This window comes from Pholcus phalangioides, unplaced genomic scaffold (assembly GCF_987345545.1).
Source record: "Pholcus phalangioides strain wild (caught in Gottingen) unplaced genomic scaffold, Ppha-v1.0 ptg000012l_1, whole genome shotgun sequence".
In the NCBI taxonomy this organism is placed as follows: Eukaryota; Metazoa; Arthropoda; class Arachnida; order Araneae; family Pholcidae; genus Pholcus; species Pholcus phalangioides.
This window is the reverse complement of record NW_028301605.1, coordinates 11,578,286-11,597,238: the sequence shown is the minus strand read 5'-3', so window position 1 is coordinate 11,597,238 and position 18,953 is coordinate 11,578,286. Positions and strand designations below refer to the sequence as shown.

Below are 18,953 nucleotides of genomic sequence, written 5' to 3'. Positions count from 1 at the left end.
CTGACCTAGTACCCACACCCTCTGCAGAAGTGGATGCGCCGTTTTTGTACCCTGTGGACTGTACACATTTTGCAGCCCTTTCCCCCATTCCACTCATTTTCTTGACCACTCATTCTTCAAATTTGCTGCTCCACCGAACTTGCCACTCTGAGCTATAAGCCACCAAGAACCCCACTGCACTCAAATATATGCTACTCCCCCCCCCCCCCCCGTCAAGTAATTTTGCAGGAGCGGTCAACTAAAGGCTAAGAAAGAATTTGAGTTCTCACCTGTCAAGAGCCTGGAGAACCAAGAAATCCTTTGCGATCCCCCCAGTTTCCACCATGAGAACCTTGAAATAGGTATTTTGGAATTTACAAGGTTCAACTGTATTTAAAAAAATTATATTAATTGAAAAATTCAAATCTAAAAAGGATGTGAAATATGATGGCTCATCAATAAGAGCTGAAATATGGAAAAAGTTGTCTGACATAATTAAAAACAGTGAAATTATTCTGGACCAAAAAAAGCAGACATGATTCCTCCTTGGATAAAGCCCTTTCAGACTCCCACCAAGGTTCTCTTTAGGGGGGAGCACATGAGATTTTACACCCAGGTAGCAGGTGAGCTAAAGCCACCCCTGGCTTTATTGATACTCTCTGTGATCGTGTGGTGTAAAATACTGATGTTTTCAGTTGCCCTCGGAAGAACAAATACAAATGACGAACTTAAAATTAAATTCAAGACGACAGACAAAATACAATGAAATCATTTTAAACTTACTTTGATATAACAATATTCTTTACCATGAGAAATTCCTCGATAGAAATATTTCTTGAGGATATTTCGAACTCGTTACAATATTTTTTTTACTTTATTCAAAATCACCTTCAATATATTTGTGAATTCCTAATATGATTGCAAAACATGCTGAAATGAAGGGTCTTCTTGTGTGAACATCAGTATTGAGGAAACAGATGTTCTATCATGGTGTTTGCTTTTCTCCAGTACCCAATTCATATCATTTAAGGGTACACTTTTGAAGAAGAGCTTGTTGTCGTACACTATTCAATACATTTAGCGTTTCTCTGGATCTTTGCACTTTTACTGCACTTCATTTTCTGGTATAATGTCGCACAATGAAATAAATAAAAATTTCCATGATTTTATCCATGGATACATCTCTAGAATTTGGGAGGAGGGGGAACTGGAAGATTCTCATCGTTTTTTGTTTCTCTGGGGGGCCCCACCAAATATCCCAGCCTAAGGGGCCCTGCTGGATGATGTGTGAAGCCCTTATTTTACCATATATCAAGCTTTTGCCTTGAGCAAAGAAATAGTTCTGCAGTTGGTAAGAAAATCTAGGTCTTGCGTGTACTATGCACACACAAAATTGAAATTGCGGGGAAAGTGAACATTTCTGCCAGAAGAAATTTTGTTACTCTAATAATGAGTATCATTGATATTTTCGATTAAATTAATTCATTCAATGCACAATGCAATCTGCACTAAAAAGCTGTCTTACGTGTATTTTACATTGCTCAGGATTTGGTGGCTGTTTATGTTTTTTTCATTCTGCACATGCAATCTCTTCGCAAACTCCTCAAGCATATTATTCTTCAAACCTTGTCAGTGGACTGTCAAGAGAAAATTAAGCAAAAAATGATTAGAGCTCAAAGAATAACATTCAAAACTTTTATCAAGATATCAAAATACATCAGTGTGTTAATCACACAAGCCATTTTGTCCCAGAATTCCAAGAAATTTTTTTTTATAAATGGTGAATAAGGTCTGTCATAAAAATATGACTGAGAAACTGAATGTATGCGAGTTTTAAAAGTTTCAGTGGTAAAAAAAATATTTAAATTTTCCTATTAGGGTCCTTATCCTTATTCCTTCCGCCGTTCTATGTCGATTTCTCAAAGTTCCCATCCTTCTAGTGTAAAGCACTCAACAGTTTCTTTTTGCTGCCATATTGTGTGCCCAAAAATAAGCACATTTTTGGTAAACAGTTTTGTATCAAATTTTGCTGGGCTGGAAGAGATCTCTGCAACGAGATAAGTTCTGGCATTCATTCATTCATTGTATTCAAATCGATTGCATAAGTTCAGATTAGCAGTCAAACCTTTTGCAAGTATTGAATTTATTTATTTATGGTCATTCTTTTTTTTATTACAGCAAACAAAATGTAATTTTTACTTAAAGTTGGCTTTTTTTCCAGAGAACTAACTGAACACGGGTGCCTGGTAACATGAAGTGTTATGAGGCACTCGCTGTCACTTTCTTCTTTATTTTAGCACAAAATTGAAAAGAAACAATATTTGCACCATGTGACACACTGAACAAGTGCAAACAAGATTCACTCCTTTTTCCCTCACATAAACGTAAGGAAATAAAACTTTATCTTGAAACCTGTGTAGGTCTACACTTTCATCAAAAAGAATACCTTTGCCCGAAACTATAGCAGAATATTGACAATGTGATGAGGGCAAATAACAATTTACAAAACACCAACATATATTTCACCACATGAGTGGTGGACAGGCAAATCAGGGAAGTTCCCTTTCACAGCACCCAAATGCAATTTTTCATGGTTTTTACATCAGGCAAAAATTTTTTGAGCCACGCCAAAAACTTTTCCCAGAATTTGACATTCTTCTCTCTTACAGACATACGTGCATTTACACTGTCATACACAACTATGATCTCATCTTTTCCTTCATATGGGTCCTCCAAGAAGGGCCCAGTTTGTAAGCCGGCAAATAGCCCTGGCACAAATTTTTCATTTTTGTCAAGTCTTGCCTAGCATCCCAATGGTGTTCAGGCAAAACTTTTAAACAGTTAATAACCTTGGTATTTCCACTATCTATCCCCTGAAATTGTTAATGAAGTTGTCATGAAGCTACTTCCGGTGTAGTACAAGAGAGTAATGTGAGATAAACTAGTTTACAGGTGGTGAAACGACCAGCAATTCATCAACCAAACAATTAGAATTATTTTGCGAATAAATACTTACAAATGCATTTTATGGTGGTAATAACAACGTTCACTCAGAAGCGATACCAACAACAGCATAGATTTGGTGGTGATAGATGATAATGCTACCTCTTTATATTACGATAACTCTTCTGCAACAATATTTTTTCTTGGTCCTCAGAATATCGTTAGATTGAGGCAATGCCCCCCACGCCCCCCCTGTACCTCCGCCCATGTGTCGTAGAGGGATTTTTCATAGTGAAGGATATATATCATTGTATCAGGAGAAATTTAACATTATACTATAGATAATTCCAAACAAGATTTGGCAAAATATCCTTTTAGAGTTATATCGAATATCGCTGTACCAAGGTTTTATTGAAATCAAAGTTTCATTGTTAAAGGATTTGAGCTCATATATTCTATAACTAAATATGAGTGAGATATGATAACAATCACTTTGTGAAAAAAATTTGTTGATATTAATTTTTTATCTAACTTAATTGTTTTCCATGATAGGACTATGTGAAATCTTGTCGCAAAAAAGAAAATGATCGCTGTGATCCTCGGCAAAGGTTTATTTCAGCGTTAGAGAGATCCGAATATTTGAAAAAGATCCATGACTCCGAAAAATTTCCGGGAACCTACAGAGTTTACCAGATAAAAGAATATGCATTGAGAGGTAACAAACTTTGACAACCATTTAATAGGTTTAGAGGGAGTTTTTTGTTCAATATTTTAAATGCCATTTGCTTGAATTGGTGGGGTTCAATTCCAAATATTCCTGTTTAATATAAAGATTGAATAACATCTACTCATGCATTGCAATGATAAAACATGATGTATGTGTTATTTTCAACTTTCCATCATTGAAATATATATCTTTGTTGTACAGTAGGACCTCCCAAATCCAGACACTCTGGTCGAGTTTTTTATTTTAACCGAGGACTTTCGATATTTTTTCTTCACCCAAATTCTGTTTTGGCCCATTGTCTAGTACATTGTCATTTTATTTCTTTTTGGTACCCCTTATTGTTGGTGTCCCCTGCGGTTTTTGAGCTTCTGGGAAATAATGATGGCAACTGTGAGTGTGAATACTACAACTGTCTCACAGGGCGCTATTGCCAGAGATCCAAAAAATGGGGAAAAATTGTTTAGGGTTTTTTGGAAATTTTGTGTTAAAAAAAATGAGAAATGCAAATATAGATCTAGAAATAATTTGTCATTTAAAATCTTCAGTAAGTGTTTTCATCAATAGATGGCAACACATTTGTTTTGAATGTGCGAAGTGGGGGGGGGAATATTATGAAAAGGGAAATTTCATTAGGCCACACTATAAAAGTTTTATGACAGTTCTTTTGCAAAACTTAACAAATACAAGCAATGAACTTATTGGCTGTATTTGATTGAGTGTAACTGCATTGGTTGCATTTGTCAAGATTAGTGTAATATCTCACACAGCCTTGGACTTGGTGGCCATCCCTAATCCAACTATGGGGAAAATATTTTCCAAAATTGGTCTGCGTAAGAAATTTCTTAGCGTCATAGGAAATTTTGAGATTTCATCAAACAAACAAATAATTTGAATATTTTTTTAATGTAGTGCGATGCTCTTAATTTTTTTTATTATCTAAGATAATTTTAATCATTGATTTGAAGAATAAAAGTCAAGTTGGCTTCGTTGAAAATACGTGAAAAACTGGGACATTTTTGCAAAAAAATCAGGACAGCCAGACAAACAGAAAAAACTTGGACTGTCCCGGCAAATACAGGATGTGTGGTCACTAGTCAAATGGGAAAAGCTGCAGACTTCTGAAAAAAAAATTATAATAGGCATTCTACTCTGTATGGTTTATGTATGTTGAGGAGTACTGCCTCACTAAATATTTCAAAATCCTTCAACTCACTCTTGACAATTCAAATATTATTGTCAATATGTGCAATTATTCAGAGAAAATTTTTCTGAAGATGATGATATTTGTATTTTCTGTGAATATAACATGTATTGACAACACTTGAATTGTCAAGTTATCTTCAAAAACAAAAATAATTATATTTTTCTTCCCCCCCCCCCCAATCCAAGCAATGACTACAAAAAAAATATTTAATTAATAAGTGATTTTTTTCAATGGTTAACAATATTTAAATTAGAAATTATGATTTTTATTAAATTATCTGTTACTCTATTTGCATATATATGCTTCATTAATTTTTTATTTAAATGAAAATATGAATAGAAATGCTCGAAAAGACATGTTACTGCTTTAAATATGAAAAATTAGGGAGCAAATGAAACTGGATTCATAATCCGGAAGATTCCCCCTTTCTGGAATCATCTAAGTCTCCAGGAGTCTGGATTTGAGAAGTCCTACTCTATATCTACTACTAAACCATACATGCACCTCATGAACATTTCTATGAGAAATTTCTAACGAATTGGTGCATGTCGAAATGTCTTGCATATCTGAAGGCCTGTTTACACAAGTTCAGTGATTTGGCAGTTAACTAAATTTTAAGTTGCTGAGTGTTTTAAAATGTGTGTTCTTATCAGAGTTGGACTTAAGCAAGTGCGAAGGGTACTGCTGCACTGGACCGCTAAATTTTAGGGGCCACAAAACGGGATAAAAATGCTTTGATTCCACACTTTGACTTTATTTAATTTCTTTAAAAAGTATGGCTTGAATCTCTGTTCAATACAGGGAACCCCCTAATATTCAGACATTGAACCCGCAGACCTAGGGTTTTGACAGATCCTCCTCTTTATGCCGGGATATAGGTATCCTGGGTGTTGGCCCAAATGGGATGCTGAATTCTTCCTTTAATCAATTAATTCAAAATTACACAAGGGAGCCAAAATGAATGCTTACTACGGCGGGAAGAGAGTCTAGCTCTGACCCTGGGTAGATAATTGGTTCTTCAGCCCAGCAGTCCTTTCTCATGGTTCTCTGTATACAGATATTGTAGAGCAGTGGTTCCAGGGGCATACTTGAAATTTTTTTGCTTTGCTGGGCAGTATTAACCCTATTGTCTAAATTCATTAAAGAAAGGCTTTTTTAATCATAATGAAGTAAATAGTAGTTTGATAATCATTCTCGGGTGACAATGTAAAGCTGGCATGCGCCAGGATACCAATGGAATGGGGGGGAAAACCTGTTTTAGAGGGCGGGCCGCAAAGCTATTATTGCATCGGGCGGCTAAATATTTAGGCGCGTCCCTGGTTCTTATGTAAGTAATCAAGGTAAAAAAAGATCATTGAATATGAGGCCACACTCACTGGCGCATGTGCATAGTGCCTTTTTAATGGAAAAAATTGTCCAGACTCTATTCTACTTATCTACTTATAACACTTACCAACTTAACAACCATTATGTTGGTATTCATTCTAAAGGGCTTGAGGGCTTTAAATTTAGTTAACTACTAAATCACTTTAACTCATATAAATCGGCCTTAACCGAGGCATATGCAGGAATTCATACACTGGAGAGGACACACTCTGACATATACCAATTTCTTCGAAATTCTACAGTTTTTTTGTAACTCGCTTCTTTATTTTGTGCTTGAATATTTTCAGAATACAGGGAAAAAGTTCAAAACCATCTTAGTATGCAATCAGTCGTCGCAATGTTTGGACCAGATTCTGCTCAATTACTTGATCATTCAGATCATGACTATGCAAACATGAGCTCACCATCGGATGCCTCCAGTGACACGCTCTCGTTGGAAAATTCCCCATCGCCTTTGACTGATACAGACTCCACAGAATCTTATAATGATAACTCGTTCATGAATGTTGATTTGTCGTCTTTCAATGAAGGCTTTACCAAAGATGATGACCTTTTGGCAACATTGAATCCAATGGCACCAGCATCTGTTCAAGTGTGTTCAACATTGGATCAAGAGATTGAAACATCAGACTGTAAGTGAAATATCATACTCAAAATGACATGAGAAATTTTTGTGTTAATTTTATATCTGTAAGGACTGTATGTGTATTTGTATGACTCATCTCGGAAGCTCCTTGCAAATCAAGTTTGATTTGCTACCCATAGCTCAAGAATCCTGACTGTAAATTTATTTGTACTACCCTTTTCAGAAGCTTCTGCAACCCAAGTTTTTGTTGTGACCCATAGGTTAAGAACCCCGCTCTAAATGAACTATTCCTTGCATTCTGCCACATTAAAAACAAGGAGTGCAACATTGTGACTGAAATTAGTATTGCAATACATTTCATAAAGTTATCAATATATTTATAATTTCATAACACATATTATATACAGTTACCATTTATTAATTTATTTATGAAAAAAAAATTCTTCTAAGACACATCCACCAATTATAAACCTTTCTTTGTTAGAAACTTAAGTTCTTGATGGATAATCATAAATTCAATGCTATGTATTGTTTTTAGTCTTAAATTTATTAACTCAGTTTTTACACTGTATCGATTTTATACTTTCAGCTTTGGAAAATTTGATTAGTGATTGCTCTGCAATTTTCTTAGAGGACGAATTGAATAGGCTTTGCAAAGATCTGCCTCCGGTGTGTATCAATTTCATTTCACTACATAAATTATGTGTACACACAGTTGGTGATATAGATTATTATCTAACAATCGTTGAATTTGTATTTAACAACAGTATATATGAATTGGTATTTAACAACAACAGTATCAAACAACCAATATAGAATCTATTGACATGTGCAAGGAGCATCGGAAGTGTTTCAGATCTGTCATCAGGACTGTTTTTAATGTTTAGGCCTATGCAAGCATGGTCCTGGAAAGCCATGATAATGATACCTGATGCTAAGATTTTTTTTATTAATAAATATGCAAATTAGTGGTCTCTGGTGCTTCCAGCCAGAGAGAGGAGCCTTAGAAAATTACCTTGCCCTGGACCCATAATGATCTTCTTAAGCTTGACCTTGCCTGCGGGTGTTCAGCTTAAGCTTTGAGTAGGATATGGGATAGGTATAAAATTAAGAGACAGGATATAGATGGGTTCATGTGGAATCTTCAGTGGCTAAACAAAAACACTCTTTGCTAGTTTCCCAGTAGATGACAATATTACTCTCATCGCTTAAAGCCAGTGGTGTATTTAGTAGGGAGGGGCTTAGCAGGCTATGTTGCATTCCGTGATGGTCCAGGACGGGAAGTTAGAGGAATGAGTGGTCAAGAAAATAATTAGTAGAATGAGAGAAGGGTAGGAAATTTTGTATACCCCACAAGTGGCCCATTAATGGTCACCAGAACCTTGGAGGCTGAGGCAATTTGAGGCAGCCCCCCCCCCCAATAATTTTTGTGAGGGGCTGAGCATAAGCGGATTACAGGCTCTTCGAACATGGGAATCAACAGTGAATTGGGGGATGGATTTTCTCCCCTCATCCCTCCCAACTATTTTAATAATAAATTTTTTTTAAGAGAATGAGAGGGGTCACCCCTAACATTTCCTTCCTGTTTCCGCCCATGGGACTGAAGTGCCCCTCCCCAATAATTCATGAATATTGGGATACAACACACCATTCCACTTCCTGCATACAGGCTTGAATCTTACATATATGGGGAGGAATGTCAGTTTTCAGCCCCCCCCCCACAATGGCCAAACAAGTTACTTAGAGAGTTTGCAAGCATGTGAGTGAACACAAGAATGCACGCACATCGCACATGAAAAGCATGACCTATGCAGCAACGAAACCAGGCCAGTGAATGATTTAGAGTGAACATAGAGAATGGGTGAGCATGGAAGTGACCAAAGCTGTATGCAATCACATGAGTCATTGAAACAGTGTGCACCCATGTGAATTACCAGAAGAGTGATGTGGAGAGCAAAGAACCAGATCAGTGAGCAACAAAAAGAGTGATCCATTGTGTGTGCGCGTGCGCATGCACGCATAGATGCAGGCATATTTACAGGGATCGTGACCTAGGGAGTTATAGCACAGGGAGTCAAATTCTAGGAAAGAGGGGTGAAGAAAATCAGAATAGAATGAGATAAGGATGGCAAAATTTGTGTAGCCCACATGCGGCAACACCGTAAAGCTCTGCAGTCCTTCTCCTGTTTTAATTTAATGTTCTTGACCACCAACTGCTAATATTTGCCATCCCACAGAGCTTGTGGCCCTGGACGATAGCCCAATTAGCATTTCCCTGTAAATATGCCTCTTGTTTGAAGCCTCTATTAAAGGCAAATATATTGAATATATTTATAGTAAGATATGGTGTTGTTCACATTTCAAACTGCTACTACTAAACCACACATGAGCCTCGTCCATACTCCTCTGCGGAACTTAACGAATTGGTACATGTTAGAATGTGCGTGTACATGTAATGAACCTAGCTCTTAGTGGTGAGACTTTTCGATGGGAGATTGACGCTCGCATCCACATTTCAAACTGTAATAGCTAACATCATCCAGAATAGTTCAGCTGGAATGGAAATGGCTTAGCTGGAGATGTTTAGATACCCTGATAGGAACTGAAGCAATTTGGTAAGTGACAAATATGACAACGATCAATGGTTAGACAGCAATACGTTATTTAAGGATTGATTATGATTTAATGGAAGATTAAATTCAATACAGTAAAACCCTGGTAGTCTTCACCCTAATACATTGTCACTTTAATTAAGTCATCATTTTTGTTCAGTCTCGTCTAGCTTACATAGATAACAATGTTATTAAACCCTCAGTTACTCGTCAATATGGAAAAGTTCAAGAGAGAGGAGTAGATTATTTATATGGCTTCCTTTGAAGAAAAAGCTTGATAGCAACACTGCTGTATGTTCAAAAGGGACCATAAAAGCCTTATGTGTCAAAATGGAACAGCTTAAATAAAGAAGGATGATGCAGAGGAAGTTCATTTACCAACTAAAAAGACGGAAGTTCTTGAAGCATTAGGGACTGTTCGAGCTGGACCTAATTTCTGCATGGCTCCCATTAATCTTGGGTTACAAATTTAAACAAAATAATTTTGTTGATAAATCAGACGTTTTTTCCCTACTTCAGATGGCTCCATAATGTTTGCTTTGCCCTGCTCTACCCAGGGAACCCTCAAGTCAAAATTTCACCCTGTGTTAGAGATTACTTCATATTTGTGTAACATGAACTTCTGATAAAAAATTCAAATCAATAAAAATTAAATGTGTCATGTACATATGAAATGAATGAGCATTAAACTGTGTGTGTGTGTTGCAGAGAAATGTTAACTATTCTAGCATTGCATTCTAATGCAGATTGAAAAAAATACTGGTATAAATTCTAAGTTTGCCAGTGTATTTAACCATAATACAGTAAGTTGAATACTAAATGCTTAAAAAGTTCAATTTTTTTGTATTATCTATAAATTTTACTAATATTGTAGTTTTAATTCCTATTTTGATAAATGTTGTATCATTTTAAATTTATAATAATATTTTGAATTCATAAACATTGAAACCGACTGCATTTAATTGACTGCATTTAATTTAAGTTGGCACTCCACTTAAGCTGTCGTAATGTCTCGATTAACTTGAGTGATGATTTATCAAGGTTTCACTGTATATATACATGGTTTACATGATGTGGAGTCAGTTACGCAGGGGAAAAAAATTCCCTTCTTTCTCTCTCTCTATTTAACTCAGGGTTTCTCAACCTTTTGTATTATACCTAACTTTTACATCAATAACATGAAGTTAGCAGACCCCCTGAACCAATTAAATGTAAGTCACAGGCACCTTTCACAGATTCCTGAAACCTCCCCAAGGACTCCCAAGTGGTTTCACGGAGACCTGGTTAAGGTTATTATGTTGTGTGGAAAATACACTTCCCTCCCACTTCCCCTTTAGGATTTTTTTCTCTCTATTTTGGAGACTATGGCTTAGATTGTACAACTGTATGTTAACATGTGATGAAAAAAGTCATTTGAGACCATAGGCTTTCATTGCAAAAGTTATTTATTTCTATGTGCATTATCAAACCTCTCATATTCTAGCAGAAGAATTCTTGGACACCCTGTGTAAGGCCATGCTCTTCAAAAATTATGGTTATTAGTGACTTTTTATGAATTTCATCCATATATGGTTAGTTATCATGCACATGGTATAAGTACATAAATGCATGGCAGGTCCATCTTAAGAGCATCATGGGCCTCTGAGCCAAGTGATTTTTCTGAGGTCCTACCAGGCGAAATTCTCAAAAAGTTCATCCAGATCTCATTTTGTGAGTCCTACCCCTCCCCCCCAGGCCCATGCCTTAAGATGGCACCAATGCACAGTTTAAACGAAAAGTAACTAGTTTTTTATGGATGTCTTGTGTTTTATAAGTTTTACTTTCGCTCTTTTTCCTTTCATTTCAGGTTAATGAAAGTTCACATGATGATGGTGATCCCCTTCAGGTGAAAGAAAGCGAATGGGGCGGTGATTTTTCTGACATTGATGGTGTCGTCATGGAAGCATTCATGAAGTTTGGTGGTGGCGTTTTGGATGAAAATCCAAACTCTACTGTTGATAATAAAAATTTGGTAAGCTTGGGCCAATCCAATAATAATTTTTAATCACGTCGATACATGGCCCCCACAAGGGGTGGGCTGGCAAGGCTCCAGCCCTGGGGGCCCGTGACGATTTTCATTATTTTTTGTTTTTTCACGCTGTAAATACATCATAAGAGGGCCCGTGAATGTCTGGTCTGGGGGCCCGCAAAAGATCCCAGCCTAGGGCCCTACTCCAGGATGTGGGGGCCATGCTTCGATAAGTTAAATGATGATTCTTCAAAAAATGGAACTCAAAAAATGCCAAAACATCTGCTTTAGGTCATATTAATACCCATATTTTTTATTTTGTACAAAAAGTTGTACCTTACAACTCGACATTAGTACTTGAAGTAAAATTAAAAAAACAGTGGAATAGGTGGTGTAATTATTTTTACTGATCATACTTTGTCAAAATGGACTTGCCTCCTTACCTAATTCCTAACTAGCTTGTTAATAAACCTCACGAATTAATTCACTGAATATGAATTCAAGTTGATTATTTTATGCAGTATGTGAATGAATACTTCCAAAAATAACATTATTTTAAATAACTTTGAAGATAACCTGATAATAGTCGAAGAGAAATCTTTGCTCCTACCAGGATGTAAAGGCAGACCTACACAGCCAAGGACTCTTATGAAACCTTTACATTGACCCTTTTTGCAACATAGAAATCGCAAAATTCCCAGTAAAATACCATGTCTTTTTTTTTTTTACAAAATGGGCTTTCTTCCCATCTCAGCACCCCAGGACAGACTTTTTCTTGGAGCGCCTCCTTGAAAAAAAGGGGGCATCTTTTTTATGCTTATTATGCTAAATAAGTGAATTTTTGTGTGTGTGTGTGAGGCCCCCATTGCTTCAGCCTAGTTACAGGCCTGTTTCTTCCGATTTTCAGCAGGTGCAAAAAAGGGGGTTATAGGGAAAAGTGTTTCATTGAAAATGGTTTATTATTACTAAAAGATAAGGTTTTTTAAAAAGGGGGTGATATATCTTGTTAATGCCACTGAGAGCATACACACACACATACATTGGTGAATGCCAGTCCATGGCCTTACAAGGCTGACAGGGCTCCAGTCCAAGCCTGGATGATTCGTCAGCAATGTAAGCTTCGGCCTGAGTTGGGCTGCGCTCATAGTGGAGCGAAGTGGTATGAGTTCCAAGAATTGCGACTAGCAAAAGATTAGGAAGATAGAGAAAATAGCCGAAGGGGTTGTTAAATGTAAGAGTGTGATGATGATGATGATAGAAGAGGGAAAAGAAAAAAAGAGTAACGAACCAATCCGCAGATATCAAAACGAGCAAGTGAGAAGTGACCTTCGCATCACTTCTCGAGTATGTATTGTGTAGAACAAAACAATGCAATTGTTTACGTTGCTAGTCTCTATTATGCACTCCTGTGTCGTCTCACTATGAGCACGGCCTTATGTGTGGCTTCACACAAAGGTGTATTTATGGTTTTGCTGCCCTTCTCCCTTTCTAGTCTAATTTTCTTGACTACTTTTTCCTTAAATTCGCCACCCTGTTCCTGCTTGCCTCCCTCCCCACTTATTGCAAATACACTTGTAAGTGCTGGGAAGATAATGTAGTGTCTTCCCAGCACTTACACACTTGTGTCTCTAAGTCACTCTATTAGTCATTCACATGCTTGTATACTGTTTTGGTCACACGTGATTGCACTCTGTTTTTGGTCACTCCCGTGATTGCCCTCTGTTTTTGGTCACTCCCATGCTTGCATACACGCACTCTGGGTCACACTCTCTTGGTTGCTGACTGATATGGTTCCTTGCTTTATGGGTCATTCTTTTGATAATTTACATGTTTACACATGCTCTAGGTCATTCTTTTTGTCATTCACGTGCTTGCATGCACTTCAGGTCAATATTTTGGTCATTCACAAGCTTGCACATACTCTATATCACTCGTTTGGGTATTTATATGCTTGCATACGCTCTAAGCCAATCACTAGTCTGGTTCTTCGCTCTCTGGGTCACTCTTTTGTAAACTCTCTAGACCACATTTTTGGTCACTCTCTCACCTGTTCCCTAGCTGTCTGAGCAGAGGTGGATTTATTGAGGGCTTTATACAAATTTTTCCACCCTTCTCTCATTCTACTAATTTTCTTGGCCACTCACTCCTCAAATTTGCTGCCCCTTTGAACTTACTGCCCTGGGCTATAGTCTGCTAAGGGCCCCGCCGTAAATATGTCACTGCATGTATGGCCTCGTTCAGCACATATATTTGGATGGTAGACACTTGGATGCATACCGTTCGGCACCGGGTAATCGGCCAGATCATTGCAATCAATTAAAAGACTTAAATTTAAAAAGTTTGAAAAATTAGAATTTGAAAAATTTTGGAAATTTGAAAAAGTTCAAAATTTAAAATATTTGAATGAAAAAATATTAAAAATTTGAAAAATTTTAATTTAAAAAAAATAAAAATAATGATCAAAAATAAAAAAAATTTAATTTAAAAATTTTTAAAACTTTTTTAAAGATATTCAAGTTTAAAAAACAAAATTTAAAAACAATTATGAGTTTTCTACGAAGTCGGGTGGTCAGCACGAACTTGTTTGCACACGTCCAGCAGCTGCTTCTATGTAATTATTTGTGCGGGCCTGTACAGTGTGTTTAGAACAGGACCAATGTACTGGCTACAACAGTGGCCAACTGCAGCGTTGTTTGGGTTAAATCTTCCTATGCAATTGTCTTCAAAGTAATTAGTATCAGACTTTCATCGATATTTGGCACATTGCAATCTTCTTATCATCTTCACTACTCGTAAAAACATCAATTACACACCCTTGATATTAACCATGGCTACAAAAAGCCAAAGCAGGAATCATTTAAGCCGTTCAGCATAGAGCAAAGTTCAAATCATCATTGTATCGATGAGTAAGATGTTCTGAAGCGAGACTGTGTAAGCACAGTCTCGCTTCAGTTATTTGAACAGAAAGAGTTCAAATGTCTCCCCTCCAATGAGCTACGTCCAAATGACAGCATCCAAACACAATGCACCCATCTAGGTGTGGGGCACTCATCTGGCTCATTCAGCTCACGCAAGCTCAAAGGAAATAGAATTTGTTACCTTTGCAGTCTATTGGTCTCGATTTCTCATACGGCAAGTGTAAATAAAGATTTGGGTTTGATTCCCTGCGGGGGGGGGGGGGGGGGGTCGTTGAATTTTCTCTAGATTTATCTTTGCATTGCATCAGCCATTTGTTGAAACCTTGATAGTAATAGCGAAGAGTGACATCATCTTCCAAAAATTTAGTGGTGTAATTGTGGGACAGTGAATCACAAGACACCGTACTGTATTTAATTCTATATTTATCCTTGTATCACACAAGAATTGGGTATTATTTCTACCGACCACTTCTCGTTTTTCATCACTTTACTCAATGAAATGCAGGGCTGTAACTAGGAGAGATTTTTGCCCACCCTCCTCTAGTTCCGTCCTTGATGAAATTGTCTTGTAAATTTTTGCAACAAGCTTCATGCTGAGATAATACAGTTAATTAGCATTTTTATGTTTTTCAGAAGAATTCTTTTCTCGAGGAATCCTTTGGAAGTGAAATTCAAATTCATGGAAAAGGTATGTTAGTGCATTTGATTTTTGTTATATATACAGTCGATGCTTGTTATAGATAGATAGATAGAACCGCTCACAGCCCCGGACTGATGCAAAGCACCTTACTTCCGTTACCTCAAAAGAGGCAGAGTTGTGTCGGAAAAGTTCGCAAAGATTTATAGTGGTGGCTCCCCTTGCCCCGTGCTCGCAAGTTTCGAATTACTCTCGTCGTTCTCCCCATGAAGACAGCCATCAACTCGATGCAACGTACAAGCCATTTGACTAAAATGGGTGACTGAATCCAATGACTAGGGAGAAAAATTGCACGTGCGCCCAGTGGCACATAAGGGCCGGAGACCGCAGCCTGGGATTTCAAAAGAAGGGTGGAAAAGACTTGTGGACAAGAAAGAAGAAAAAGAAGCTGGCATGTTGAAGTGGGAGAGATTTGAGAATGGTCTAAATACACAATGCATACAAATTACATATATACAGCGCCTCGACTGTGACGGGAAACGAAGAAACAAAACCTCCGTCCACAGCGCTGAACAGTATGTTCTGCTCGCTCTTCCCCTTACAGAACATGCAATATATACAACACAAAATACACACATAGCCCGCACTGCGACGGGAACAATCAAACAGAGCCTCCGTTGACAGTGCTGGGCATTCACATTTGAATTACATGCATACATTATTTACTTTACAAAAATTTCCCTTTTTTATACTATTGGGAATGCACATAAACATTATTATGAAGGTAGTATTGGGTACAAATATCACCCTGAGCTCATACAAATATATATATATTCAAGGTTACAAAATTACTATCATATTATAAAAGTGCGGCGGGAACAATCAAACACAGCCCCCGTTCACAGTGCTGGATGGCAGCGATCACATTTGAATTTCGATGCTTGTTATATATATATAACGACCACACGTTATAGAAACCATTCTATTACAATAATGGTAGGCGATAAGTCCTAAATGTTTTCATAATGTCTGTTCTCAATGATACTATTAGGTTCGTTGTAACAAGTGTCTACTGTATATAATTATTTAAGTAATTTAATGATTAAATAACTATATGAATGTAGATACCAAACAGAAAAATCCTAACAGAGCCTATGATTCACATGGAGGGGGAGGGGGGGTGCAAATTATTGAAGACTTTCATGAATATACCATATACAAGATTTTTAATGCCTGAAATGGGCAGCTGAGTTCGATAAGACAGCCCTGTGCATCACAGGAACCAGTAATTTTGCCTCTGATATTTCCCCTCTGGCATGTTTGGCTTCCCAGTACAAAAGTTTGGTATAAGTTAGTGCCTGAAAGTAAATTTTTTGTGTTGAATTATTTGAAAAAAAATATTTATGTAACATGTGCTACTTTCTTTTGTTTTTTTAGTCAGCGATTCTGATGTTCCAAGCAACCAGATGCAGGTAGTTCCAGCATCAACCATGTTACCAGCAGTTCCTGCACTAATCACGGTACAGGCAGTTACTGCATCGACCATGGTACTGACAATTACTGCAGCTGAAACTGCTGCAAATAGCCAAAGACCTATCTGTCACATTTATGTGGTGCCCAGCAATGTTCCAAGGTCCAGCCAGGACCCCAGGCATTGACAGTCTTAACGTTAACACTTGACCACACATTTATGCGGAGGCATTTGTGAGGTTCATTCTGACCTAAAAGGTGTCATGATGTACATATTTAGGTTGCATGCTGCCCACGCATGCAAGAGAGAAACAAATTGGTAAATCTATCGAATACATTATTCAAAATCAAAGACCGATCCTGTGTTTGAAGGATGTAGCATAAAAAATTTCAATTGCTGAGCAAATGGTATGGTCAAGTGTTTACACAATAATTGTATTGTGTCGTTTTGAACAATATCTTGATTCTGACTAATGATTCCATGTTGAATTCCTTTGATTAAGGACTTCAAGTTGTTGAAATCCATGATATTGTAAAATAAAATTGTCAGTAGTTATAATAGTAGAGTATTTAGTCAATGTTAGATATTATATTGATTGTTTATGAAGAATCGTGTGAACTTAGACTATGCTTCAATTGATACTAATTTGAACTCATTGGACTATGCCATCAAGCGAAACACATGTTTCAAAATCAATATGTGCTGTACTTTGTTGCTTATGGAATATATATATATATATATATATATATATGTATGTGCGCTTAATTTCTATGTTGCAATGTCTTAATATAATTGGTATAGCAGGGCTCTATGCTGTTTCCCACCTTCGAGGCAGTCTCCCATTTGAAACTTCACGTCCCACCTTCGAGGCAGTCTCCCATTTGAAACTTCATTTTCACTCTGCAGAGAGCATGCAGACTTTTAACACAGTACTTACATGATCTGGAAATAGTGCATGTGTGTGCACACACACTCTGAACATAATTTCTTGCACACACCAGTTCGTGGGGAATTCCCCACAGAGGAATGCCCTGCCAGTATGCATTCTCAAAAATGGATCCATCAACATTTTTGAGGGTTTCAGTTTTTTGCCGCAAAAGAGTGCAATATTCAGTGCAATTCATTTTATTTGACTAACAATGATAGATTTGGCTTTGGAGTGCTCTTATCAGCTGTTGAAGAAATGGCCCAAATTGATTCTTCTGCAGATGTGGTCCAGAACCTTTTTTCCCTCTGCTTTTGAGGCTTGGGATGAAGATTATTAAGAGTTAGCTATATATATATATATATATATATATATATATATATATATATGCTGTTCCCACATTTGAGGCAGTAACCGATGAAGAAATAGTAAGCCTCTGCCCTATAACATTCCAATATTTTAGTCCTTTCAGATTTTCCACTCATTTTATGCAATTTTACACAAAATTTGTGTTTACTTGCACACAAGGGCTAATTAGACCAGGCCTACAATTTATTGCCAATTCCGAACGGCAGGCTTGTTTTTTTTTTCTTATACTCATCGAGAGATTGGTGCGCTAACCCCTCGATGGGGGACTCCTTGCGGTAGCAATTTGTTGCTGCAGTCAAGTCGCCGTTTTTTGTTGTACCCCTGTGTCAGGAAAGTTTTCTGACAAGGACGAACCGGGTATCGAACTCGTGACACCTCTGACATCCTTTGGTACTTTAGGCGAGTATCTTATCGACCTGCGGGCTACCGTGCCCCAAAATGTAATTATGCAATCGGATATACAGCAAGCTTGATTCGGCGACAGTGACCTTGTTATAGCCGGGTTTGACTATACGTAAATTTTTATCTGTGAAGATTCATGTTTAAATGTATTAATGGGTATTTATGATATTATCCGGTGTGAAATTTTAGAACTAAATGTATTAATTGTAGTGGCTTATTAGGAATTATGTAACCGTACTGTTTTCTGAATAGTTGCTTGTAATAAAAAAAATTATTTTGTTTGAAATGCTGGTTTATTTTGTATTAAGTAGTAGACTTACCTATCTTAGTTATATAGAGGGAATCAGAGGCGCCGACATGAAGAAAACATGGGGGGGGGGGGGCCTGGAAATCGCCATTCGTCCCGTATATATGGGATTCATGCCCGCAGCGTTAGGCGAAATTGTGATATTCATGAATTCGGGAGGGGGGGGGGAGCAAATTGGCCTCATTCCCCAGGTTCCGTCACCTATGGCAGGAATATAAAGATTGCAATTTATATACAGTCGGCAATCTAAAAAAAAAGTATTAATAAGCAAAATGTTTACCCTTGTTGTTACTTTTGGATGAAATTTTGCCGAAACATTGGTGATTTAAAAATTCATTTCTTGATTATTTTATTTCTGACACTTCTTACAACTTTTTCGTGTTTCTTTTAAATACGGTATTTTAATTATTAAATACTTTTAAAAAAATAGATTACATCAAAAAACTACAATATCCGTTATCTCGGCGGATTTTCATCCA

The 18,953-nt window shown here is 37.2% G+C and overlaps 1 protein-coding gene across 1 annotated transcript in view; it reads left to right on the top strand.

Annotated features, from left to right (window-relative positions):
- Nucleotides 1-17,759, top strand: part of LOC149079577 (uncharacterized) — a 28,378-nt gene extending 10,619 nt beyond the window's left edge. Inside the window, exons 3-8 of the mRNA XM_089240187.1 lie at nt 3,475-3,637; nt 6,527-6,871; nt 7,415-7,494; nt 11,284-11,448; nt 14,997-15,051; nt 16,438-17,759. Of these exons, the coding sequence (XP_089096313.1) occupies nt 3,475-3,637; nt 6,527-6,871; nt 7,415-7,494; nt 11,284-11,448; nt 14,997-15,051; nt 16,438-16,658 (1,029 nt within the window). The 3' untranslated portion in view covers nt 16,659-17,759. The remainder of the gene's footprint in view (nt 1-3,474; nt 3,638-6,526; nt 6,872-7,414; nt 7,495-11,283; nt 11,449-14,996; nt 15,052-16,437) is intronic.
- Nucleotides 17,760-18,953: the final 1,194 nt, after the last annotated feature.